A 26,258-nucleotide genomic window follows, 5' to 3' on the forward strand; every position below is an offset into this window, starting at 1 on the left:
CATGGGTATGATTATACGATATGCATCAAACAATCTCAGATTCATCTATTCAAACCAACACAAAGTACTTCAAAGAGTGCCCCAAAGTTTCTACCGGAGAGTCAAGACGAAAACGTGTGCCAACCCCTATGCATAGGTTCATGGGCGGAACCCGCAGGTTGATCACCAAAACATACATCAAGTGGATCAATAGAATACCCCATTGTCACCACGGGTATCCCACGCAAGACATATATCAAGTGTTCTCAAATACTTAAAGACTCAATCCGATAAGATAACTTCAAAGGGAAAACTCAATCCATTACAAGAGAGTAGTGGGGGAGAAACATCATAAGATACAACTATAATAGCAAAGCTCGTGATACATCAAGATCGTACCACCTCAAGAACATGAGAGAGAGAGAGAGAGATCAAACACATAGCTACTGGTACATACCCTCAGCCTCGAGGGAGAACTACTCCCTCCTCGTCATGGAGAGCACCGGGATGATGAAGATGGCCACCGGAGAGGGATTCCCCCTCCGGCAGGTTGTCGGAATGGGTCTAGATTAGTTTTCGGTGGCTACAGAGGCTTCTGGCGGCGGAACTCCCGATCTATTCTGCTCCCCGAAGTTTTTAGGGTATATGGGTATATATGGGAGGAAGAAGTACGTCGGTGGACCTCCGGGCTGTCCACGAGGCAAGGGGGCGCGCCCCCCGCCCTCGTGGGAAGCCTGGGACTCTCCTGGTCCAACTCCGATACTCCGTGGGCTTCTTCTGGTCCAAAAATAAGTTCCGTGAAGTTTCAGGTCAATTGGACTCCATTTGATTTTCCTTTTCTGCGATACTCCAAAACAAGGAAAAAACAGAAACTAGCACTAGGCTCTAGGTTAATAGGTTAGTCCCAAAAATCATATAAAATAGCATATAAATGCATATGAAACATCCAAGGTTGATAATATAATAGCATGGAACAATCAAACATTATAGATACGTTGGAGACGTATCAATGCCCAATATATAAGCAGCTTCACCAAGGTCTTTCATTGAAAAATTCTTATTCAAGTATCCTTTTATGCTATTCAGAAATTCATTATCATTTTCGATCAACAATATGTCATCCACATATAATATCAGAAATGCTACAGAGCTCCCACTCACTTTCTTGTAAATACAAGCTTCTCCAAAAGTCTGTATAAAACCATATGCTTTGATCACACTATCAAAGCGTATATTCCAACTCCGGGATGCTTGCACAAGTCCATAAATGGATTGCTGGAGCTTACACACTTTGTTAGCACCTTTTGGATCGACAAAACCTTTCGGTTGCATCATATGCAACTCTTCTTTAAGATATCCATTAAGGAATGCAGTTTTGACATCCATTTGCCAAATGTCATAATCATAAAATGCGGCAATTGCTAACATGATTAGGACGGACTTAAGCATCGCTATGGGTGAGAAGGTCTCATCGTAGTCAACTCCTTGAACTTATCGAAAACCTTTCGCAAAAAGTCGAGCTTTGAAGACAGTAACATTACCGTCAGCGTTAGTCTTCTTCTTGAAGATCCATTTATTCTATATGGCTTGACTATCATTAGGCAAGTCAACCAAAGTCCACACTTTGTTCTCATACATGGATCCCATCTCAAATTTCATGGCCTCAAGCCATTTTGTGGAACCTGGGCTCATCATCGCTTCCTCATAGTTCGTAGGTTTGTCATGGTCAAGTAACATGACTTCCAGAACAGGATGACCGTACCACTCTGGTGCGGATCCTATTCTAGTTGACCTACGAGGTTCGGTAGTAACTTGGTCAGAAGTTTCATGATCATCGTCATTAGCCTCCTCAGTAATTGGTGTAGGAATCATTGGAATTGATTTCTGTGATGAACTACTTTCCAATAAGGGAGAAGGTACAGCTACCTCATAAAGTTCTACTTTCCTCCCACTCACTTCTTTTGAGGGCAACTCCTTCCCTAGAAAGGATCCATTCTTAGCAACGAATATCTTGCCTTCGGATCTGTGATAGAAGGTGTACCCAACAGTCTCTTTTGGGTATCCTATGAAGACACATTTCTCCGATTTGGGTTCGAGCTTATCAGGTTGAAGCTTTTTCACATAAGCATCGCAGCTCCAAACTTTAAGAAACGACAACTTGGGTTTCTTGCCAAACCACAATTCGTATGGTGTCATCTCAACGGATTCCGATGGTGCCCTATTTAACGTGAATGCATCCCTCTCTAAAGCATAACCCCAAAACGATTGCAGTAAATCAGTAAGATACATCATAGATCGCACCTTATCTAATAAAGTGCGGTTACGACGTTCGGACACACCATTACGCCATGGTGTTCCAGGTGGCGTGAGTTGCGAAACTATTCTGCATTGTTTCAAATGAAGGCCAAACTCATAACTCAAATATTCACCTCCATGATTAGATCGTAGAAACTTAATTTTCTTGTTACGATGATTTTCTACTTCACTCTGAAATCCTTTGAACTTTTCAAATGTTTCAGACTTATGTTTCATCAAGTAGATATACCCATATCTCCTCAAATCATCTATGAAGGTCAGAAAATAACGATACCCGCCATGAGTATCAACACTCATCGGACCGCATACATCATTATGTATTATTTCCAATAAGTTTGTTGCTCGTTCCATTGTTTCGGAGAACGGATTCTTAGTCATCTTGCCCATGAGGCAGGGTTCACAAGCATCAAATAATTCCAAAAGCCCATCAGCATGGAGTTTCTTCATGCACTTTATACCAATATGACCTGAACGGCAGTGCCACAAATAAGTTGCACTATCATTATTAAACTTATATCTTTTGGCTTCAATACTATGAATATGTGTATCACTACTATCAAGATTCAATAAAAATAGACCACTCATCAAGGGTGCATGACTATAAAAGATATTACTCATATGAATAGAACAACCATTATTCTCTGATTTAAATGAATAACCGTCTCGCATCAAACAAGATCCAGATATAATGTTCATGCTTAACGCTGGCACCAAATAACAATTATTTAGGTCTAATACTAATCCCAAAGGTAGATGTAGAGGTAGTGTGCCGACCGCGATCACATCGACTTTGGAACCATTTCCCACGCGCATCGTCACCTCGTCCTTAGCCAATTTTCGCTTAATCTGTAGCCCCTGTTTTGAGTTGCAAATATTAACAACAGAACCTGTATCAAATACTCAGGCGCTACTGCAAGCATTAGTAAGGTACACATCAATAACATGTATATCAAATATACCTTTCACTTTGCCATCCTTCTTATCCGTCAAATACTTGGGGCAGTTCCGCTTCCAGTGACCAGTCCCTTTGTAGTAGAAGCACTCAATCTCAGGCTTAGGTCCAGACTTGGGCTTCTTCACTTGAGCATCAACTTGCTTTCTGTTCTTCTTGAAGTTCCCCTTCTTCCCTTTGCCCTTCTTCTTGAAACTAGTGGTCTTGTTGACCATCAACACTTGATGCTCCTTCTTGATTTCTACCTCTGCAGCCTTTAGCATTGCTAAAAGCTCAGGAATTGTCTTATCCATCCCTTGCAATAGTTCATCACGAAGCTTTTGTAGCTTGGTGGCAGTGATTGAAGAACTTTGTCAATGACACTATCATCAGGAAGATTAACTCCCAGTTGAGTCAAGTGGTTGTGGTACCCAGACATTCTGAGTATATGTTCACTGATAGAACTATTCTCCTCCATCTTGCAGCTATAGAACTTATTGGAGACTTCATATCTCTCAATTCAGGCGTTTGCTTGAAATATTAACTTCAACTCCTGGAACATCTCATATGCTCCATGACATTCAAAACGTCGTTGAAGTCCCGATTCTAAGCCGTATAGCATGGCACACTGAACTATCGAGTAGTCATCAGCTTGCTCTGCCAGACATTCATAACATCTGGTGTTGCTCCTGTAGCGGGCTTTGCACCTAGCGGTGCTTCCAGGACGTAATTTTTTTGTGCAACAATGAGGATAATCCTCAAGTTACGGACCCAGTCCGTGTAGTTGCTGCCATCATCTTTTAACTTAGCTTTCTCTAGGAACGCATTAAAATTCAACGGAACAACACGGGCCATTTATCTACAACAACATAGACATGCAAAATACTATCAGGAACTAAGTTCATGATAAATTAAAGTTTAATTAATCATATTACTTAAGAACTCCCTCTTAGATAGACATCCATCTAGTCATCTAAATGATCACGTGATCCATATCAACTAAACCATGTCCTATCATCACGTGAGATGGAGTAGCTTTCAATGGTGAACATCACTATGTTGATCATATCTACTATATGATTCACGCTCGACCTTTCGGTCTCAGTGTTTCGAGGCCATATCTGCATATGCTAGGCTCGACAAGTTTAACCCGAGTATTCTGCTTGTGCAAAACTGGCTTGCACCCATTGTATGTGAACGTAGAGTTTATCACACCCGATCATCACGTGGTGTCTCGGCACGACAAACTATAGCAACAGTGCATACTCAGGGAGAACACTTATACCTTGAAATTTAGTGAGAGATCATCTTATAATGCTACCGTCGTACTAAGCAAAATAAGATGCATAAAGGATAAGCATCACATGCAATCAATATAAGTGATATGATATCGCCATCATCATCTTGTGCCTTTGATCTCCATCTCCAAAGCACCATCATGATCACCATCGTCACGAGCTTGACACCTTGATCTCCATCGCAACATCTTTGTCGTCTCGCTAACTTTTGCTTCCACGACTATCGCTACCGCTTAGTGATAAAGTAAAGCAATTACATGGCGATTGAATTTCATACAATAAATCGACAACCATATGGCTCCTGCCAGTTGTCGATAATTGTGTTACAAAACATGATCATCTCATACAACAATTTATATAATCACGTCTTGACCATATCACATCACAACATGCGCTACAAAAACAAGTTAGACGTCATCTACTTTGTTGTTGCAAGTTTTACGTGGCTGCTACAGGATTAGCAAGAACCGTTTTTACCTACGCATCAAAAACCACAACGATTTTTCGTCAAGTGTGTTGTTTTAACCTTCAACAAGGACCGGGCGTAGTCACACTCGATTCAACTAAAGCTGGAGAAACAAACACCCACTAGCCACCTGTGTGCGAAGCACGGCGGTAGAACCAGTCTCATGAACACGGTCATGTAATGTCGGTCTGGGTCGCTTCATGCTACAATACCGCCGAATCAAAGTATGACATGCTGGTAAGCAGTATGACTATTATCGCCCACAACTCTTTGTGTTCTACTCGTGCATATAACATCTACACATAGACCTGGCTTGGATGCCACTATTGGGGAATGCATTATTTCAATATTTTCCTACGAACACGCAAGATCTATCTAGGAGATGCATAGCAACGAGAGAGGAGAGTGTGTCTACGTACCCTCGTATACAGAAAGCGGAAGCGTTAAGTAACACGGTTGATGTAGTCGAACGTCTTCGCGATCCAACCGATCAAGTACCGAACACATGGCACCTCCGCGACCTGCACACGTTCAGCTCGATGACGTCCCTCGAACTTTAGACCCAGCTGAGGCCGAGGGAGAGTTTCGTCAGCACGACATTGTGGTGACGGTGATGATGAAGTTACCGATGCAGGGCTTCGCCTAAGCACTATGACAATATGACTGAGGTGGAAATCTGTGGAGGGGGGCACCGCACACGGCTAAGAAATCAACTTGTGTGTCTATGGGGTTCCCCCCTCACCCGTATATAAAGGAGGGGAGGAGGGGCCGACCGGCCTCAAGGGGCGCGCCCCAAGGGGGGGAATCCTACTCCTACTAGGAGTAGGTTCCCCCCTTTCCTAGTCCAACAAGGAGGGGAAGGAAGGAGGAAGGGGAGAGAAGGAAGGAGGGGGGCGCCACCCCCTCCCCTTGTCCAATTCGGACTAGGGCAGCGCGCGCCGCCTCCTGGCCGGCCCTCTCTCCTCTAAAGCCCATGGTGGCCCAATAACTTCTGTGGGGTACCGGTAACCCTCCGGCACTCCAATTTTATCTGAAACCCCCCAGAACACTTCCGGTGTCCGAATAACATGGTCCAATATATCAATCTTTATGTCTCGACCATTTCGAGACTCCTCGTCATGTCTATGATCTCATCCGGGACTCCGAACAACGTTCGATACATCAAATCACATAAACTCATAATACCAATCATCATCAAACGTTAAGCGTGCGGACCCTACGGGTTCGAGAACTCTGTAGACATGAGCGAGACACTTCTACGGTCAATAACCAACAGCGGAGCCTGGATGCTCATATTGGTTCCTACATATTCTATGAAGATCTTTATCAGTTAAACCGCACAACAACATACGTTGTTCCCTTTGTCATCGGTATGTTACTTGCCCGAGATTCGGTCGTCGGTATCATCATACCTAGTTCAATCTCGTTACCAGCAAGTCTCTTTACTCGTTCTGTAATGCATCATGCCGCAACTAATTCATTAGTCACATTGCTTGCAAGGCTTATAGTGATATGCATTACCAAGAGGGCCTAGAGATACCTCTCCGACAATCGGAGTGACAAATCCTAATCTCGATCTATGCCAACTCAACAAACACCATCGGAGACACCTGTAGAGCATCTTTATAATCACCCAGTTACGTTGTGACGTTTGATAGCACACTAAGTGTTCCTCTGATATTCGGGAGTTGCATAATCTCATAGTCACAGGAACATGTATAAGTTATGAAGAAAGCAATAGCAATAAACTAAACGATCATAGTGCTAAGCTAACGGATGGGTCTAGTCCATCACATCATTTTCTAATGATGTGATCTCGTCCATCAAATGACAACATATGTCTATGACTAGGAAACTTAACCATCTTTGATTAACGAGCTAGTCAAGTAGAGGCATACTAGGGACACTCTGTTTGTCTATGTATTCACACATGCACTAAGTTTTCGGTTAATACAATTCTAGCATGAATAATAAAAATTTATCATGATATAAGGAAATATAAATAACAACTTTATTATCGCCTCTAGGGCATATTTCCTTCGGGGACAGCCCGTCGCCGCCAGCGCCCCGTCTGCAGGGCCCGGCGGACCAAGCCAGCGACAGCGGGGAGGGAGAGGGACGGGGAAGGGGGCCCGCTCGTCGCCCAGGGGGGCGAGCAAGCGGACGGGAACGCGGGGGAGGGGGAGAGGGAGGCGGGACGCGCGCGGCCGGCGGCCGGCGACGGCGCGAAGGGGGCGGCCGGCAGCGGCGGCGGGGGCGAGGAACCCTAGCCTAGCTTGCAGACAAATTGCAAACAAACAACTAGAGATCAAATTTATTCCTTCCAAAAACCAACTTGCAGCAGAAACTTAGAGGAAGTCATGCATAATCTCAACTTGCACAGTTGTAATTAAGGGAGGGTGTTAAACATAGATATGTCACGCATGTATTATCACGGTACATTACTTGTCATGATGGCCTATGGCATCTCTTGTATAGCAAGTCTATCTCTAAGAGTCTGTTAAGGAGATTTTCCTTTTATATTTCTATTATTTCTTCTATGTAAATCTCCCACCGTTATAGGCAACCGTACGTTGTAATCTCACAAGGGGTTCTACTCTCGACGTCATCAATATATACAATACGGGCTCCTGTGTATGGGAGTTGAGATGCTTCATCAATTTTCACAAAGAGAAGATGGACTGAGGTTTCCCAAGACCTTTTGTAAAGAGCAAGTTGCCCAACCCTTTGAACTCCAAGTTTAAGAAGAGAGATGGAAAGGTAATGGTTGCACAACAAGAATGCGACCCCGATGATGTTGGTGTTGTTGCCGGTGTAGTCCAAGACTCTCAAAACACCTTGAGACTAATCAACAAAAGTGATGATGTTGTTACCTACAACTATATGAAGGACTACAGTATGAATCTTTGTACCATTGTTACTTATTATTAGTAGATCAGAGGACTTTCTTGAAAAAGATTGTTGACCGACTTGTCTTGCTGCTGAAAGCAACAGACCGGCAAGTGATGCTGATCTGCATTAGAAACAAGAAGCAGGCAAAGAGCTTGCTTGCGTACGAGACCGTCTGTCCTGCATCCCTGCTCACCATCCTAGCCTAGCCATGGCGTCCCTCCTGCTCACCATCCTTGGCTTCCTCCTCACGCCGCTGTCGGCAACGGCAACGGTGATCTGCAGCAACGGCGGCAATTACACGGCCAACAGCGCCTATCAGTCCAACCTCGCCGTCCTCGCCGCCACCCTCCCCATAAACGCCTCCACCCTCAACCAGACACGCATCTACTTCTACGCTACCGCCACCGCCGGCGGAGCCCCTGACGTGGTGTACGCGCTCGCGCTCTGCCGCGGCGACATGGTGAACGCCACCGCGTGCCGAGACTGCGTCGCGGCCTCGTTCCAAGACGCTCAGCAGAGGTGCCCCTACGACCGGGGCGCGACCGTCTATATGGACGATGACGCTGAGCATGAGTGCCATCTCAGCTACTCCAGCGACAACCTGCTCAGCCCAGCCAACATCACCGAGAACGGTACGCTCTTTCAGGAATGGAACCAGCAGATCATCCCCGGCGACGCCGCCATCGTCGCCGCTGGCGTCCGTGACCTCCTGAATGGGACGGCCCTTGATGCGGCCATCAGGCCGATGCATTTCGCCACTGCGTTCATGGACTCCATTAGCACAAGCGGCGCCACCACGACGCTCTACTCGCTGGCGCAGTGCACGCCGGACCTGTTCAGCGACAACTGCCAGGCGTGTCTCCAGCGGCTTGTCGGCATGGTCAACGCCACCATGTCCGTGCGCCTGGGAGGACGGATCGTCGTGCTGCGCTGCAACATCAGGTTCGAGGCAAATTTGTTCTACAAAGGCCAACCAATGCGGCGGATCACTCCATCATCCATCGCTCCGGTCCCTGCTCCAGCAGACAAGAATCATGGAACCAAACCCTGGGTAGTTGCCATATCTGTAGTTGCTCCTGTAGTACTAGTGGCTTTCTGCTTCATCGTTTACTGTCATCGGCTCAGAAGAAGAGGCAGAAAAGGTCAGCGAATTACTTGCTGAAACGAGAAACGCTCATCAGATATACTCTACTCCAGTAAAGAGTCATAGTCATAAACTGCTAAAGAGAACGGTTGCGCCAATTCTCAATTTTGCAGGTAAAGGGGGATTACGACGCAAGCGAGGAGGAGATGAACTATGGGAAATTGAAACAGAGCTCTCTGAGTTTTCTGTTTTCGACTTCCAACAGATATTGCAGGCTACAAACAACTTTTCCGAAGAAAACAAACTTGGAGAAGGTGGATTTGGCCCTGTATATAAGGTACACAGTATATAAAACACTTCTGCAATCCCCGACCCTTGATTTTTACTAGATGAGGTATGTTTGTAAAATTTGACCATACATTGTTATCAAACAAAAATATGATTTCCCCAGGGCTACTTTCCCGAGGGAATGGAGAAAGCAGTCAAGAGACTAGCTTCGCAATCAGGACAAGGTTTCACAGAATTCAAAAACGAAGTTGAGCTCATAGCCAAACTTCAACACAGGAATTTGGTTAGGCTCTTGGGGTGTTGCTCTCAGGGGGAGGAGAAAATACTGGTCTATGAGTACTTGCCAAACAAAAGCTTGGACCTCTTCATCTTCGGTACATATTTGCATTTCAACTTTCATTGGTTACACATTGCGTGCCTGAAATATCTCAGTATGTTGTTTTCGATAGCCTCTATATATGAGTATAGGTTGCACTCCCTTGACGATTAAGGTCTCCAACTTTCTAGTGTTTTTTTTTCCTTTTGTTATACTAACATTTAGTACATGTGCAGGTGAAGATGGAAAATCTTTAATGGATTGGAATAGACGTCTCACAATAGTTGAAGGAATAGCCGAAGGACTTCTTTACCTACATAAGCACTCACGGTTGCGTGTCATACATCGAGATCTTAAACCGAGCAACATTCTCTTGGACAACGAAATGAATCCTAAAATTTCAGATTTTGGACTAGCCAAAATATTCAGCCCAAACAACACAGAAGGAGACACTACAAGGGTGGTCGGTACATAGTAAGTTTCATATAAATTACAGAAGGTGTTCTTCTACTCGCAAGCTCAAAAGTACACACGCTGAATAGTAAATTTGAAAATAATAGTAAAACAAAAAAATGTATTTTCTTATCAACAAACATTGACGAATTGTCACATAAGTGCAAATCTTCATTATACCTAATGTCCTGGGAAAAAACTTAATGCTCCAAAATACTTTAAAAAATAGCTTTTTTCGAACATTGATTTTGCTTCTTTTGCCCAGAGCATTTAGAAATGTTTTCTATTCACGAAAATTCGTAAGCATGTAGACAAATCGTCAATGTTTTAACCCAAAAAATCAGACTGTTTGATATTTTTTGACCTGTTTTTTTTTACTGCTCATGAGGGGGCATTTGAGCTTGCAAGTAGAAACTCCATGTCCATAAATTACTCCCTTTAACCCTTCTAGTTTATCCCATGTCAAAAAAATTCAAGCTTAACCAAATTTATTGGAAAGTCTACCAATGTGTACAACACAAAATTACTATTACCAGATTAATCATGAAATATGTCTTTATTATATGGTTATTGGCTATTATAGATGTTTATATTTTTTCTATAAATTTGGTCAAACTTTAAAAAGTTTGGCTTGTGACAAAATTAAAATGATAAGTACTTTAGGATGGAAGAAGTGGTCCACTCATGAACATTATATTACAAGTTATATAGTAATTCAACATACATTATTACATGATTGCAGTGGCTACATGGCTCCCGAGTATTCTTCCCTGGGCATCTTCTCCATCAAGTCGGACGTGTTCAGCTTCGGCGTTTTGGTTCTCGAGATCCTCAGCGGGCAAAGGAATTCTGGTAGTCGTCGGTATGGAGATTTTATCAATCTCACTGGATATGTGAGTTCATCGACATCTACATAACATGAAACATATGATTTGTTTATGTAGTGTTCATACCTAAGTATGTGATGAATTTTGGAACAGGCTTGGCAGTTGTGGGACGAGGGTAGATGGTTCGAAGTCGTTGAAGAATCATTGCTCCCCACGTGTCAGTCGGAAGAAATAGTGAGGTGCATTAACATTGCACTGCTGTGTGTACAAGAGAAAGCAGCCAATCGACCGACCATGTTGGATGTTATTGCAATGCTAAGCAACAAGGATATGATCCTGGGTGAGCCTAAGCATCCAGCGTATTTTAATTTAAGGGTAGGCAATGAAGAGGCGTCGTCCACTAGTACTCAATGGTGCAGTGTCAATGATGTGACCATATCTGTCATAACTCCAAGATAGTTTCAGGTGTTACTGTACATAGGAGTACATCAATGGTGCAGTGTCAATGATGTTGTGCGTAATTCGTAATTGTTGTATAGTGCATAATTCTGAGTTTCATAAGTAATGCATAAGTTTTGCTATAGATGTATTTTCTACTTTGGCAAGTGGACATCTTGTGGTATACGAGACGTGGGTGTAAATACACATATAGGATGTATTTTTCATTATTTTTTGATAAATTTTACACCACACTCAAAAGCTGTACCATGGAGTTCCTGGGCTACCGAGAAAATAAACTAAATGCGCTGAAAATACAAAGGATTGAAGTTGCTGGGTGATCCGTTTCAAAATAAAAAAGTGGCTGGGTGCTGGAGTCCCATCGATGGCAGAAAAGAAACTAATTTGAGCATAGTAGAGCACGGGATACTCAATCTATACGAGCTCATAGGATTAATCTTATGATAAGATATTAGCAGCGAAACCAAGCATCCATCTCACAGTTAAAACTGAAACACTGTCCGAAGTAAAGACGCGAAATCGATCAACATCAATGTGGGTCTAAGTCTTTATTTAAGCACGAGAAGGAGAAGGCGCCGGCACCGCGACTGGCCCGGGCGCGCCGGCGCGAGGAGCCGGAGTCGGAGCGCTCGCCGTTGTCATGCCGGCCCAGAGGCGGTCGGCGATGACCCGGTTGGCGGCGTCGGAGGTGTGGTACGCGTCCCAGAACACGTACGCCTTGCGGTCGCGGCAGGGCGTCGAGTCCGGCAGGCAGAGGCCCCCGACCTTCGTGTCCACGCCGCAGCACGACGTGTCGGACGTCGTGAACCCTGCAACAAACACCAAGACACAAAGAAAAGAAGAGGACGTCAGGCACGGACTACGACGCACCGGAACGGCTTGGCCGGCGCCGTCGATGTTACTGTACCGTTTCTCTGCGGGTGGTCGATGAGCTCCTTGACGACGGAGTAGCAGTCGGCGAGCGCCATCTGCGCGCCGGGCAGCTTGGCGTTCATGCCGTCTAGCAGCTTCTTGGCGGCGGCGTTGAACTGCACGGCGTAGCTGTTCACCTGGGCTATGCACTCCCCGGTGGCCGACTTGACGCGCTGCGACGGGATGCAGCCGAGCGGGGGTAGCCCGTTGAACGCCACCTTCCGCGCGCCGAGCCCGTACAGCCTCTGCATAGTTAATCAGTGGACTGTCTGTCAAATGGATGCATTCCCGACTTGATAATCGACTCTAGCTTTGTGCATGTCTCTAGTCTGGGACAGTGATCAGATGTGTTCTTGCCTTGAGCTGCCTGTCTAGAGTGGCGACGAGAAGGCGGATGAACTGGTCGTGCGTGTACGTCGTGCCGTCCGCCATGAACGGCTGCAGGAAGTTGTTGATGTAGTCGTTGCTCCCTGATGCAGATGACCAGATTAATTTATGATGCGCGTGATTAATCCATAAGCTCGTACCTTTTCACGGAGTGAGACGAAGGCAAACGACGTACCGAGACCAATTTGGAACATCGCTGCGTTGACGGTCTCCTCGGCGGCCTCCTTGCCGATCTTGGCGATCATGGCCCTCTTGACAGTCTCGAAGCACGATATCTGCTCGTCGAACGAGAAGTACTCGACCTGCAAATTTAACCGTGTCACAAAACTGAGCTACTCTGGGCCGGCATGACGCCGCCAACCGGAGTACCACACCTCCGCCAACACGGCGTCGCGAGGAGCCGGAGTCGGAGCGCTCGCCGTTGTCATGCCGGCCCAGAGGCGGTCGGCGATGACCCGGTTGGCCGGCGTCGGCGATGACCCGGTTGGAGTACTACAAAGTAGTGATCAGTGCCGATCGAGGAGTAGCAGTTAGCAGTAATGCGGCTTACAAAGTAGACGCCTGTCTCGTTCAGAATGCCGGCGCCACCAGACGCGAAGTTGACGCCGGCGAGGAAGTCATCGTCGGCCAACGACAGGGAGAGGAACGGCGGCGGGGGCGGGATGCCAAACTTGGCCGCTGCATCAGACCGAACATCCTTCAGGCATGCCACTCGATCTCGTCGCACGTGTACACGGTTCATGAACTAAGTACTCCCTCCTTCCATCTATATAGGGCCTAATGCATTTTTTAAGACCGCATTTGACTATTGACAAGATTAATAATACATGACATGCACAATGTGAAAATTATATCATTGAAAACTCCTTTCACACACGAATTTAACGGTGTGCTTTGTGTAAGTTGCATGTCATATATTATTACTCTAATATTTGGTCAAAATTAGCCTCGAAAAACGCATTAGGCCCTATATAGATGGAAGGAGGGAGTAGTAACGTTGACAGTCAGTGGTGACTTACCCATGTAGTCTCCAATGGTTCTGCCGTTGGTGAACCTCCCGGTGGCGACGCCGTTGGGGTAGTCGATGCCGTACCAGGGGTAGTTGGACCTGGCGAGGGAGAGCTGGAAGTAGTTGTTGTTCCCCACGTCCGACATCGAGTCGCCGAACACGTACGTCACCGGGCCCTTGGTCGCCGTGCCACCGGCGACCCAATAATGTGCGGCTGCGGCGACGATGGCAATGCCGACGACGAGCGCGCGGAGAGCTGCCATTGCTTGTTGCTTTGGTACAGTACTCCCTGACCGAAGAACACACACAAGCGTCTGTGTGTTGGTGCTGATTTGCATGGCGGGGCGGCGCCGATTTATATATAGTGCGGCACAAAACCGTGGCTCGTCTAGAAGGTCGGGTTATTATAGTGAAAAACGGGTCTATAGTTTTCCGGCCAGCTTGAGTTGAGTGTAGTGCGATGAACGGCAATACTGCGAGCTCACGGCTAGCCCGGTGTGGCGGCCGCGCGGGCAAACGAGAAAACGGAGGAGTTGGCCGTGCGAGCAGACGTGGTAGCTGAGGTGGTTGAAGAAGAATGACGCACTGCACTGTGTTGTTGCTAGAAGCAATTTTGCTTTGCTTGAATCGAGAACGTGAAAAACAGCTCCCTGGTGGGTGCGAACGTTGCAAACCTGCTGCAACCGGACAAACGAGAAATTTCCGGATTTTTTTTTCCTCTTAGGGAGGAGTAAGATACGGTCGGGAAAAAGGGACTTGTCAATCCTTCAATTGAGACTGTGCACTCTATCTATGAGAAGGTAGATAAGGATGAAAACCATTAATCCCCTCCTAATTGAACGTAAGGATTCCTTGGAAAATGTTGAGCAGGAGACTTAAAGCTCTCGGGAAATTGTCTTGCCTAGCTAAGAGACATTAAAGACAAGAGCATGTGTCATCGCAAAAAAGAAGAAGACAAGAGCATGTGAGAGGCAACCCATGTTATGCTTTTGTTTCCGGCCGCTGCTAGGCGTAAGCCGGCTGATCTTACGAAAAGATCAGCCGCCTTGCCAGCCGTTCATTTGCATCGATTTGAGCCACTTAATCCCTGGACCAGCCATCACTTACACCACAATACGCTCATGCATCTTACGCCGCCACTCCAGCCAGCCATCGTATGCAACGCAGCGGCCTTTCCCAGGCGACAAGGCGCAGTTGGCCGGCATGGACCACGAACTTTTGCTTGCACCAGATGCAACATTCACGTTGAATCACCCGTGTCGCCGGTCATCTGAAAGCAAAGCGCCGGCAAGCTCGTCAGCACTAGCCACGGCTGCAGCGCCAACGCTGTTGCGACCATCTTCGGAAGCATCAGCGATGCTCCGGCGTCCCGTCTCAGCACCGGCAATGCTTCGGCGACCCGTTGATGTTCCATCAAAGCAATGCTGATGCTCCGGCACCCGGCAAAATGATCCGTTGCAGCACAGGCGATGCTCCGTCGACCCTTCGATGCTCCATTGCAGCATCGGTGATGCTCCGACGACCTGACCATGCTCCATCGCATCACCAGTGATGCTCCGGCGACCGTTGATGCTTCATTGCACCACCCGCGAGGTTACGACTGCTCGTTGATGCTCCATCGCAGCACCGGTGATGCTCCGGCAACCCGTCGATGCTCCATAACAACACCGGTGATGCTAGATAAAGCTCATTGAAGCATGACTCGTTGCATTGCCGCGAACGTCGACGCTGTGATGGCACGCCTCGTCCACAGTCATCTACGCTGTTGTGGTTGTCGACGCATGCCACGACCTTGAAGCATGCCTCGTTGCATGGTCACACTCGTCAAACAATCGTCATGGCATGCCCCACCGCTCTAGTCGTTGAAGCATTGCCATGGCCGTTGAAGTCGTCACGGTCATGGAAGCATTGTCACGGTCTATGAACACGCCTTTCCTTGTGGTCATTGAAGAATCTCCTCAATCATTGACGTCGTTGTGGTCGTCGAAGCATCACCGTGACCATTGGAACATCCTCATTGGCTCATTGCATGGTCACGGTCGTCCACGCCGTCATGGCATTGCCTCGTCGCCCTAGTTGTTGAAGCATTGTTGTGGCAGTCAAAGTCATCATGGTCATGGAAGCATTGGCACGCCCATTGAAGCACGCCCCGTCGTGTTCGTCGAAGCATTTTCGCAGTTGTTGATGGCATCGTGGTTGTCGAAGCATCACCATGACTATTGGAGCATGCCTCCTTGCATGGCTGCGGTCGTCAATGCGGTCATGCCATGCCTCGCAGCTCTAGTCATTGAAGCATTCTCGTGGCCATAAAAGTTGTCATGGTCATGAAAGCATTGCCACGGCCATTGAAGCACGCTCGTCGTCGTGGTCATCAAAGCATTCCACGGTTGTTGATGTTGTCATGGTCGTCAAAGCATTACCTGGGGCTCGTCCCAGCTGCGATGGAGCATCATTGGGCAGCCGAAAGCACCGGCAGCGCCGGCGAGAGTTGCGTTACAGGACCGGCAGCTGACGACCGTCGCCGTCATAGCACAGTCAAACCCTGCATCGCAGTACAGGCAACCACCACGGGCCGTATAACAGCGCAACCCTGGCAAGGTCTGCATTGCAGCGCCGGCGGCCGGCGACGAGCGCCGCGTCGCAGCGCCGACAGCACCACCGGATGCTGCATCACAATTCACACAATGGCAACCGTCGACGGGTGCTGCGTCGCAGCGCCGGAGCATCTCTACAGCGTCGAGTGTTTCATCACAACATCCGATGTGTTGTGTTCCAACATGGCCGCCAGCTTTGCATCCTATATTCTTTAGGAGCTTGGGTAGCAGAGGTTCACGGGGAGAAGAACGAAAGGTTAAAGACGAAGAAAGTGGATCACGTTTTAGGAGACAAGGAGTAAAAATGGGTGGCTCAACTTCGCGAAAGAGGAGATAAAGTTTGGTGGTTGATGGCTGACGCGAGTTGCGCGAGAGGCGAGCACCGCATGATCGAGTCGATCGGACGCTTCACGAAGCAGTTTACGACAGCCAGAAATCAGTCGGATGATTGTAAACGTTTTCCTTTGTTTCCTTTGTTTGTTAATGAGGATGTTGCTCTTCCTGTCAAAAGAAAAAAGAAAAAGAAGAAGAGGGTGTTGATCTTTGTAACCATTTTGTTTTTATGTTTTTTTCTTAATGAAGTGCCAAGGATTGCCTTTACCATGTTAAGTTTGTAAGTCTGTGAGTTGTTGTGCTGAAACAGAAAGTTTGCTGCTAGGTTTTATTTTGTCACGGTTTCTACACAATAAGCATAGATAAGTGCTTTGTTTTGTACGGGAATACGTAAATGCTTTGTTACGTGGTAAGTTTTTAGTTTTTGGAAGTTACAGAGGTATGGATATTATTTACGTCCTTACAAACTGCTTTGTTTTGACAGTTTCTCTTATACCTATCATAAGCTGCTTATTGCAATTTTACTATTCCCCTTATAAATATGTGTGATACTAGAATTGTTTAGTATACAGTAGCCAGATAAATTATAAATTTTTTCCAATCATATTACAACATGATTTAAATGTTATTTATACTAGAAAAAAGTCTACATTTCAACCCCAAACTAACCACACGCATTAACTTACAACCCTGAACTACGAAACCGGTTGAAACACACTCCAACTAACCTCGACGTTCAGGACACAAGACAACTTCATGACCGATAAACTATTGGGTTATAAATTTTTGAAGAAAAGTTTTTCAGAAATGAACCTAAGTTGTGGGTCTATAAATGGTATAGCCTGAAACTTGAGAAGACTTTCAATAGTATGTAATCTGGATTAATAAAAGTTTATTGATAAATTATGATGTAATTCCAAATAGATATTGACTATATGGAGATATAGCAATAGGACTATATGAAGATATAGTATTACTATATAATGGACTATATGGAGATATAGTGTCTCTACTCCTAATGGAGCAGTTGGTAGTCTCGTTTCCAGGTTTTTTTTTCGTCCCACCTTTTATGGTTTTTTTGGTACCTCGTCCCACCTTACACTGAGCCGCCAAGAACCGAAAAAACCACGTACCGAAGCCCCCACCCGCCCCCACGCACTCGAGGGCCTAACCTCCGATCGCACCCAAGACAATCCAGCGAAAAAACCTACGAAAATTAACCAGCAAAAAAAACCTAATGGAGGAGCTGGTAGTCCGGTACGGTTTATTTTCAACACTTTCCTAATGACAAAAGACCACGGATCTAACTTTCCTAGCTTAGCCAAATCAACGAATCTCTCTCATTAATGCAATTTGCTTTAGGAAACAAATAATAAATTCTTTCCTACCTTAGCCAAATCAACGGATCTCTCCCATTAATGCAATTTTCTTTAGCAAACAAATAATAGATTCTTTCCTACCTTAGCCAAATCAACGGATCTCTCTCATTAATGCAATTTGCTTTAGGAAAAAAATAATAGATTTTTAGGAAAAAAATAATCTCTAATCTCTAATTCTCTAATAATAATAATAATAATAATAATATATAATACCTAAAAGAAACGCAGCGTTCCGTTTCCCGTCTTACGTCGTCAAACCCTTCGTCGAGCCTTCCTCCCGTGTGCTATTGGTTTTCCCTGCGTACGTTCCACCTCAAACGTGATTCGTTCTTCTTAATTATGTGGCCCCACCCCCATGCGATCCGGTGAAAGAACCAGCAAAACCGTCATACCCACGCATGCAAGCAACGAAAAATCCACGCAAGCCATGTCTCCTCCTCCATGTTCAAACCCTAGCCGCCCCTTTCCAGTTGACGCCGCTAGCGAGTAGCACAGGCACCAGTGCGGCCCTTCCGCGGCCCCCCTTGACCTCGCAATGAAACAACTCGTCGGCATCGACGACGAGTCGGTGCGTCCGGTGTTGATTCCTGTGGATGGGTCAAGCAGGACAGGGGGGGGGTGGATCCGGGACATAGTCATGAAGTCTCCTTCGATGCGCGCCCAGTATTATCTCAAGTGCATGGGTCGATCCTGGACGGCGGGCGATGGATCAAGGATGTACATAGCAGCTTTCACCTACGCAAACGGCTGACTACTCAACCTCCTCTCGGCGGTGGCAGCGGCCAGGTTTGGTTAGCTACCATTTATCTTTAATACATGCCATGAAAGGCGATCACAAGGAGCAATCATAAGCAGCGAGGTGTTCCAAGGCTACGAGCGCCAGTACTGCGACTCTGCATCTGCGAGGTCTTCGCCAAGACCGCCACCCTCTCTTCCCGTGCCTATTTCTATTCGTTGTTGTTGGTTTCGTCTTACATGGTGAGATCTAAGCAGACAAGATGAAGCAGAGGCTCTCTGAGATCCAGTCCGACGTGCAGGATACTGAATCACTGGTAAATACAAGATTGTGTTTTATGATTTGATCATCCATTCCGCTGCCTTACATACTGCCTTTGGGACACTATAAGAACTTGGCATGTGATTTTGGCAGGTGGAGGCTTCATTTTGGATGTAGGTGAATGTGTGATTTCTGGAAGCTCTGTATATTAACTTCATGATCTGCTCTTGATTTCCTTATTGGGGACTAGATTTGAAGATTTGCCAGCTATACCATCTAAAAATCGGGCTGCTAATCCGGGTACATTGCTACTCGGTCTTGCGTTCAATTGAAGTTTTCTGAGATCAACTCTTCTGAAACTTCAAAACGAGTAGTCCTCGTATTTTGAGGTTGCTACTTGCACATTGTTCATCTTTTTGTCAATTTTGTTCCATTAGTTTGCACTCTATCTGCCAATTTGATTGCATGGTATATGGTGTGATGGTGGCATGGGCGCCGCACGGGGTAGGAACAGTGCCCTGCATAGGCCAGCCCATGCCGGGAGCTAGCATCGCTCCAACGCCTCCATGAACGCCGCCATGACGCGTTGCATGGTGTCGCTGTCGGGTGTGACCCCCAACATCGCGATGTGTGCTCAAGCATGTCGTTTGTGGCTTCAAGCCGCATGGTGGCCACCTTGGCATCGTGGCTAAACAAGAGGTTGGTGATGAAGATCCTGCGCTCGTCCAGGCGGATATGGTGGAGCATCCACGACGATGTGGACGCGGCTGCAGTCGTGGCCGGATGGAGAAGCCTTAGGTCCTGGTAGATTATCTACTGATGGCATAATCCTCCAGAGCTACAATAGCCAGAAAGATGCCTTGTCGTGGGGAAGCCTCGCTACTGGAAGCGCCATCAGTGATCTGATTTGAAGAGTCCAACAAGAGGTCAATGGAATTCTCATCTCCAATATGTTCGCATTCTAACATGTCCTTGTTGATTCAGCTGTTACATTGTGTCACAGTTCACTTGTTTTTCACCTTTTTTCATACTACTATGCACTGGAATGTCCATGTTTGCTAATTTGCAAATTGAATTGTTCTGATAAAATATGCTAATATATGTCACTTCTTTCTGAAAGGTATCCGGAACTCTTAACTGCATTGCTCCGGTGATAACTTTTTCTTATTGTTGTCATTTTGTGTTCCGGTCAAGATTTTCTTCTTTCACAGACATTAGAAGTCTAGAACTATGATAAAAATAAATAAAGTTTGAAATAAGCTAGAATCTTAATAATCTCCAATATCTGTTCCACATGTGTGGAATCAATCATCCAGATATATATACTCGGATTGATGCAGCCATGCCCAATAAGAATCTTCATGTAAATAAATCGAAGGATTCTCTACTGATGAATAGGGAGCTGCATCAGACATCATATGGTCTTTTCATTTTCGTGGTAAGACTGGACTGACCTCAAGACTTAAGTATCTCGGGACCATGCTTTTCCTGCGTAGTTTTCAACATGCTATTACATGGTCTATTAAGTGCGTGTGAAGATTCTTGAATTTACCCTGACATTATGGAACCTTTGTGCTGAAACAATTAAATATGTTAATCTATAATGATAGCAATGAAGACACGCAGTTCCGTTATCAGTACAGTGCAGATGGTCATGTGGCCATTATGGCCTATCTTCAGTATTGTGGTTAACATTGACAAGATTAATGTAATCTTCGAAATGACATGTTCCATTTTCCCTATGTATTTTTTTGTTCAGATGCCCTCACTATAGATGCCCAAATCAGTTACCCGTATGGTCCATGCATACCCGGAGACGTTGGTGCGTTCACACTTCTCATGGATCTTTGTATTAGCCTGATAGTGTTGGGATCTCGAAAATTTGCTGTAGGTGAAGAATGGATTCCTATCTCAAAATTCTGCTATAGGTGAAGCACCTCCTGTAGGCCATGGAGATGACCAGGCATGCATTGGGAGGCGGGCGACGTAAAGCGCTGGAAAGGAGTATTGTATTATGTATGGCCCTCCTTCGCTTTTTGGAAGGTTGTATAGTCGTTTTGATACATAAGATATAATTTCAGGTTCTACATACATATTGGTTTGAGATGTTTTCATTTTTTATCATTTCAATGAATGATGCAATATGGATTTGTTTTATCATTCCAATTTGAGGCATTTTGTATGGGCTGATTGGAGGAATATTATTTTTTGATGTACTATGTGTGAACATGTTGAAGGGGCATGACCATCAACGAGCTTGTGGCAGAAGTTTGAATGTGAGTAGCTCCTATCTTTTGTGTACTTATTTTCAGTCTATCAATCAAAGGGTAGAATGATTACACGTGCAGTTATTTTGGTGTGAGCTTTGACAAGGGATGTCGATTGTTATGTTGAAGAGGCTAAAATCTTCCTCGGTAAGTGATGTGCATTATGCATCTGATAAAAAAAGAGGCTTTAGGGAGTTGATTGTGCGCATGAGAGGTGGTCCTGATATTAGGCTTGCTATAACATGTCATATTTAACACGTAATGTTCTTTACCAACCAAATATTCATGTTTTAGATTATAAAGAATGATGACCTCAAAGACAAAGAGCTCCAAGAACTCGGTTCTGGAACTTTTGGTTAGTCCGAGTAATAAAATGTAACCCTACTGAAAGTTCTACCTCATTTCAGTTCTTCTCTTTTCCATTTAATTATCTATTTCATTCCAAGCTAACTGTCTTACATACCTATATCTTTCAATGCAAGACTACACGAGGACTATGGTCTATGGGATATCAAGCTCCCTCAAATAATCTGCACCGGTTCTTCTGGAGAATAATGTGTATGCATGGTCTACAATGGAGTTTACAAGATAGATTCACTTACTCAAAGATTCAGCCTAACATTTTCCATAAGGATTATGTATGTTATACCAACTCTTAGTAATCTCTACTACTAATGTCTTAGTTGGTAGTCTCGCCTCACTCCACCTCATCCCACCACTCCTATCTTTCGCCCACCTTTGACATCATCACATCATAGCATTGGGCTGGCCCATTAACGTGTATGTGAACGCAATCCTCCCATCGCCTGCCCTCCTCGCGATAATCCCGACATCCTCGCGCTGCCATCCTCTTCTCCCTGATCTCCTCTACCAGCGTGCCTTCCTTGTGATCCTCCCGACGTGTCCTCGTGTCGCTGTCCTCCTCTCCCCAAACTCCTCTACTAGGGGGACTCCTCTATGACCCAGGTGGAGCAAACATTGTACGTAGGTTTTATTTTGGCTTTCATCGGTTCGTTCTCTGCCCCTCCTCCATGACTCCCTCGCCATCGATTTTTTTCTACGTCTAAATGCAATCCCTCCGTGGGGAAGTATGATGTGAAGGAAAGAGGCCGCGATGGCGAAGGTGAGGTGGGCGTCATCCCGTTTTAAAGGAGAGGACTCCAGCGAGAAATGTCTCACTACGGCGAAAACCGAGCGGAAGGGGAGGGTCCGACAGGAAAACATAAGGGTGTGTCATGGGGTGGAGTTTTTATGTTTGGTATGCGTGTTGGAGATAACAGGGTTCATAGTTTAGACATTTTTCTCTTCAGTATGGTCTGGATTTGTGGGAGCCTGGATTGTCGCATTGTTACATTTTTCAGGTAGTGTATCATACATACAGTGAAAACAAATCCCCTTTATTATATACAGTATAGCCCTCCAATATGGCCATGTTTATGTTACACTAGATCGCGGGAACCTACCGTCGACCTTGAGGTTGGTGTATGAGAGAGAAATAAGCTTCATTATCAATAATTTGTCTGATTCATTTATATACAGTATAGCCCGTAGCAACGCACGAGCGTTTTACTAGTCACCATTAATGTAACAAATGAATTGCACAATAAACCAGATGTTACCGACACAAATAAACATTCAGATTTGAAGAGTGTCAGATCCAGAGACGAAGGCTCCACCACTAGCAAAGCATGAGTAACACTGGGTAGCCATATGAGTTAAGAAAGCATGCAACTAGATTATTGACTCTAGTGCAAGTGGGAGACTGTTGGAAATATGTCGAAAGGCAATAATATTTGTATTATTATATTTTCATATTCATAATTAAAGAGTTTATATTCTATGCTATAACTGCTATGATCCTGGAATATGCGATTCAGTGTAAAACTTATATGCATGTGTGGAATGATAAATAGTAAAATAAATGGTTCCTAGTTTCGCCTCTAAGACTAACTCAAGTGTTGTTGGTGATCACATTTTCCGGATCTTAACATATCGTTAAGTGTAACGATGATCATAAAACAACATTGAGATTATGACATTGGAAGAACATTCATATTGAATCGACCCAATCTTGTTTGTTATGAATTGAGTTAATATCGTCTGCATTCAATTGTAATAACACAGAGTATTAACTTGTGAAATTGATCCTTAAACCATGAGAGTATCGTGGTCACTTCTTACCGTACAGTGGGCTTTGGGGTTGCTCAAATGTCACATGTAACATGGTGATCATAACAACAACTAACAGGTTCATCGAAAAGTTTGACAAGTGGCCGGATAGCTCAAGAGTGGGATTTGTTCCTATGACTATTGAGAGATATTCTTAGGCCCCCCCTCGGTGTGATGGCATCAATCATCATCTGGCTAGACACACATGACTTCGTCATGGGGATGTCGCAATAAACGAGAAAGAAGAACAAAATAGGTAACGAGGATTTCGGTATAACAAGCATAGTGATGGCTCGGGAGGATATCGATGCATCCCAAATTTTTTGAAGTCTCGTGAAGCAAAAGTAACATGACATGATAACCTAAGGTTTACTCGAATGTCATTCGTGTGCTCATAGGGACCGATACAGACGTTCACGGTCCCGCTGTTGGTCTGAACGAACGGTTTCGTTCATGTCTATGAGTTACCGAACCTACGGGGTCACAAGCTTAAGGAAATCACAATATGATGAGTGTTAGTAGGACGGGAGTCATGGTAATATATTTTTGGAATTGTTTCATGAATATTCGAAATAGTTCTGAGAGGATCCGAAAGCGTTCCGGGGTCACCTGAAGGGTTCCGGAGAGTATCGGGTAATACCGGGTATTGTCGATAAATTTTATATAGTTGGAAAATGTTATCGGAGATGTTAAAGTATATAATGGTCTAGAGGTATTTAGAACATTTTATATTTAATTTAAAAATCAACGGGTCTTAAAGGGCTAAGAGGTGCCACAAGGGCCCAAGTAGGAAGGCACCCCCCTTTCCTTGTGTGTGTGGGGAGGCAAATTGGACGGAACCCCAAGGGGGGACTTTCCCCCCTTGCTTGCAGTGGACTAGGGGTTTTGCTCTATTGGATACATAGTTTTTGAAGCTTCCTCTAGTTCTTCTAGTTCATGTTCTAGTTGGTCCTAATTGACTAATTAGAGCATGACTAATCCTCTTGTCCTCATAATTAGAATCCCAGTGTGGTTCTAATCTCCTCCTCTAATTCTCTGATGACAATTAGCTCTGGACGGTGAAGCGCTGCCGGATCGTGAAGGCTACACGCCTACAACCAAGTAGAGAAGCCGTGCTTTCGGTGGTGGTACGAGGGGTCATTCATCGATGGTTTGAGGGATGATGTACACTGACATGCTCTTTTTTCGCTGCAACTCGGTGATGGTAACGGTTATGATCCCAACTCGTAATGCATCTTCATATTGATCTTCAGTGATTGTAGGTGCGATTTTTTTTGTTTTCTAATATGTTTCCCAACATTGTGAGCACCAGATATTCTCCCGACACATAAGGACATCTCCAATGCGGACCCTCAAACCGACTGCATCTGTTCAGATCATGCGGCCCGGACGTGCTTTGCCATCCAACACGGTCCTGTATCGGTCTGCCAATCGGTTCGGTCACGCTTTTTCCGGAAATTGGAAGCAAGTTGGGGGGGAGGGGCTTTGCGGGAGTCCAAACAACAGCCACGTAGGACTACAACACCCCGACCCACTAAAATCTTCCTCCCTTCCATTGTCTTCCACTCCGTCCCTGCTCTCCTTACTTTGCATTCGTGCCCTCCTCCTCTGACGCCTCCGTTGTACCTCCCCGGCCGCCACCCATGCATTGTTGGTCGTTTGCAACCACCACTCAGGCGTCCCGCTCGCCTTGTACTACGATGTCGTCCACCCATGATCAGTCCACGACCAGGTACCCTTCGCCCCCGTCGACAATGTCAATGGAGGACACCACGCCCAACAGGTGTTCGGTCAAATGCCATTGAGCTTATTTTCGAACTTCATGACATTTTTTTAGAGTACTAAGGATGACCGGGTACTCGAGCATGGAGGATGAGTTGTTTTGTGATGCGAGGTTGGCTATATCCGTGTATTTCGTAGGCATAAGCACAAGGGGGCTCTTCAGGTAGCGCGTGCATGGATCATTTCACGCTCGAAAACACATTGCACATTACGACATGCACATCATCCATGAACGCAATGTGCATTCGTTAGCGTATCGATGGTACAATATCTAGACCACCGTCGCCAAGTTTTGTACATCGGTTGATCGGATCGGCTTGCGTGCGCCACCCGTGGAGATCGTAAGCTTTGCTTCTTGTTGCTTGGTTCGCTCATTTACTCAACGTTCCCACATTGTGTAAAATGTACGCGCAGTCGTGATATACCACAAGGTAGAGGGTAGACCATTTACGCATATACACTGGTGGGTGAAGCTCAAGAGATAGTATGTGTGTGACGACATGATCCGTTGATGACAAACGTGTTGAACATCCGGTTAATCATGTTGAATTTGAACTATTTATCGTTGAATTTGAACTTGTACTAGCCTTATTTTGAAGGAAATATGCCCTAGAGGCAATAATAAAGTTATTATTTATTTCCTTATATCATGATAAAAGTTTATTATTCATGCTAGAATTGTATTAATCGGAAACATAATACATGTGTGAATACATAGACAAACAGAGTGTCACTAGTATGCCTCTACTTGACTAGCTCGTTAATCAAAGATGGTTATGTTTCCTAACCATGGACAAAGAGTTGTTATTTGATTAACGGGATCACATCATTAGTTGAATGATCTGATTGACATGACCCATTCCATTAGCTTAGCACCCGATCGTTTAGTATGTTGCTATTGCTTTCTTCGTGACTTATACATGTTCCTATGACTATGAGATTATGCAACTCCCGTTTGCCAGAGGAACACTTTTTGTGCTACCAAACGTCACAACGTAACTGAGTGATTATAAAGGAGCTCTACAGGTGTCTCCAAAGGTACATGTTGGGTTGGCGTATTTCGAGATTAGGATTTGTCACTCCGATTGTCGGAGAGGTATCTCTGGGTCCTCTCGGTAAT

General features: G+C 45.3%; 2 protein-coding genes across 2 annotated transcripts; one reads left to right on the forward strand and one right to left on the reverse strand.

Annotated features, from left to right (window-relative positions):
* The first annotated feature begins 8,012 nt into the window (after positions 1 to 8,012).
* On the forward strand, positions 8,013 to 11,574 carry LOC123128300 (cysteine-rich receptor-like protein kinase 10). The gene is made up of 6 exons (XM_044548268.1): positions 8,013 to 9,024; positions 9,140 to 9,303; positions 9,418 to 9,628; positions 9,807 to 10,044; positions 10,766 to 10,916; positions 11,004 to 11,574. Exons 1-6 carry the CDS (start codon positions 8,091 to 8,093, stop codon positions 11,307 to 11,309), a joined length of 2,004 nt encoding a protein of 667 aa, XP_044404203.1. The 5' UTR covers positions 8,013 to 8,090; the 3' UTR covers positions 11,310 to 11,574.
* Positions 11,500 to 13,927, reverse strand: LOC123128301 (GDSL esterase/lipase At5g37690). Its single transcript, XM_044548269.1, has 6 exons — positions 13,628 to 13,927; positions 13,159 to 13,286; positions 12,784 to 12,910; positions 12,579 to 12,691; positions 12,217 to 12,466; positions 11,500 to 12,118 (listed from the first exon to the last, which is right to left on the reverse strand). Exons 1-6 carry the CDS (start codon positions 13,878 to 13,880, stop codon positions 11,862 to 11,864), a joined length of 1,128 nt encoding a protein of 375 aa, XP_044404204.1. The 5' UTR covers positions 13,881 to 13,927; the 3' UTR covers positions 11,500 to 11,861.
* Positions 13,928 to 26,258: the final 12,331 nt, after the last annotated feature.

This window comes from Triticum aestivum, chromosome 6A (genome assembly GCF_018294505.1).
Source record: "Triticum aestivum cultivar Chinese Spring chromosome 6A, IWGSC CS RefSeq v2.1, whole genome shotgun sequence".
Taxonomy (NCBI): Eukaryota; Viridiplantae; Streptophyta; class Magnoliopsida; order Poales; family Poaceae; genus Triticum; species Triticum aestivum.

Bases quoted from the DNA above. Each gene is read 5' to 3' on its own strand.
- LOC123128300 (XM_044548268.1), top strand. From the start codon at position 8,091: ATGGCGTCCCTCCTGCTCACCATCCTTGGCTTCCTCCTCACGCCGCTG. The intron at 9,025-9,139 runs GTCAGCGAATTA...TCAATTTTGCAG, and splicing joins CAGAAGAAGAGGCAGAAAAG to GTAAAGGGGGATTACGACGC. The intron at 9,629-9,806 runs GTACATATTTGC...GTACATGTGCAG, and splicing joins CTTGGACCTCTTCATCTTCG to GTGAAGATGGAAAATCTTTA.
- LOC123128301 (XM_044548269.1), bottom strand. From the start codon at position 13,880: ATGGCAGCTCTCCGCGCGCTCGTCGTCGGCATTGCCATCGTCGCCGCA. The intron at 12,911-13,158 runs GTAAGCCGCATT...TTAAATTTGCAG, and splicing joins ACGAGACAGGCGTCTACTTT to GTCGAGTACTTCTCGTTCGA. The intron at 12,692-12,783 runs GTACGTCGTTTG...CATCTGCATCAG, and splicing joins GATGTTCCAAATTGGTCTCG to GGAGCAACGACTACATCAAC.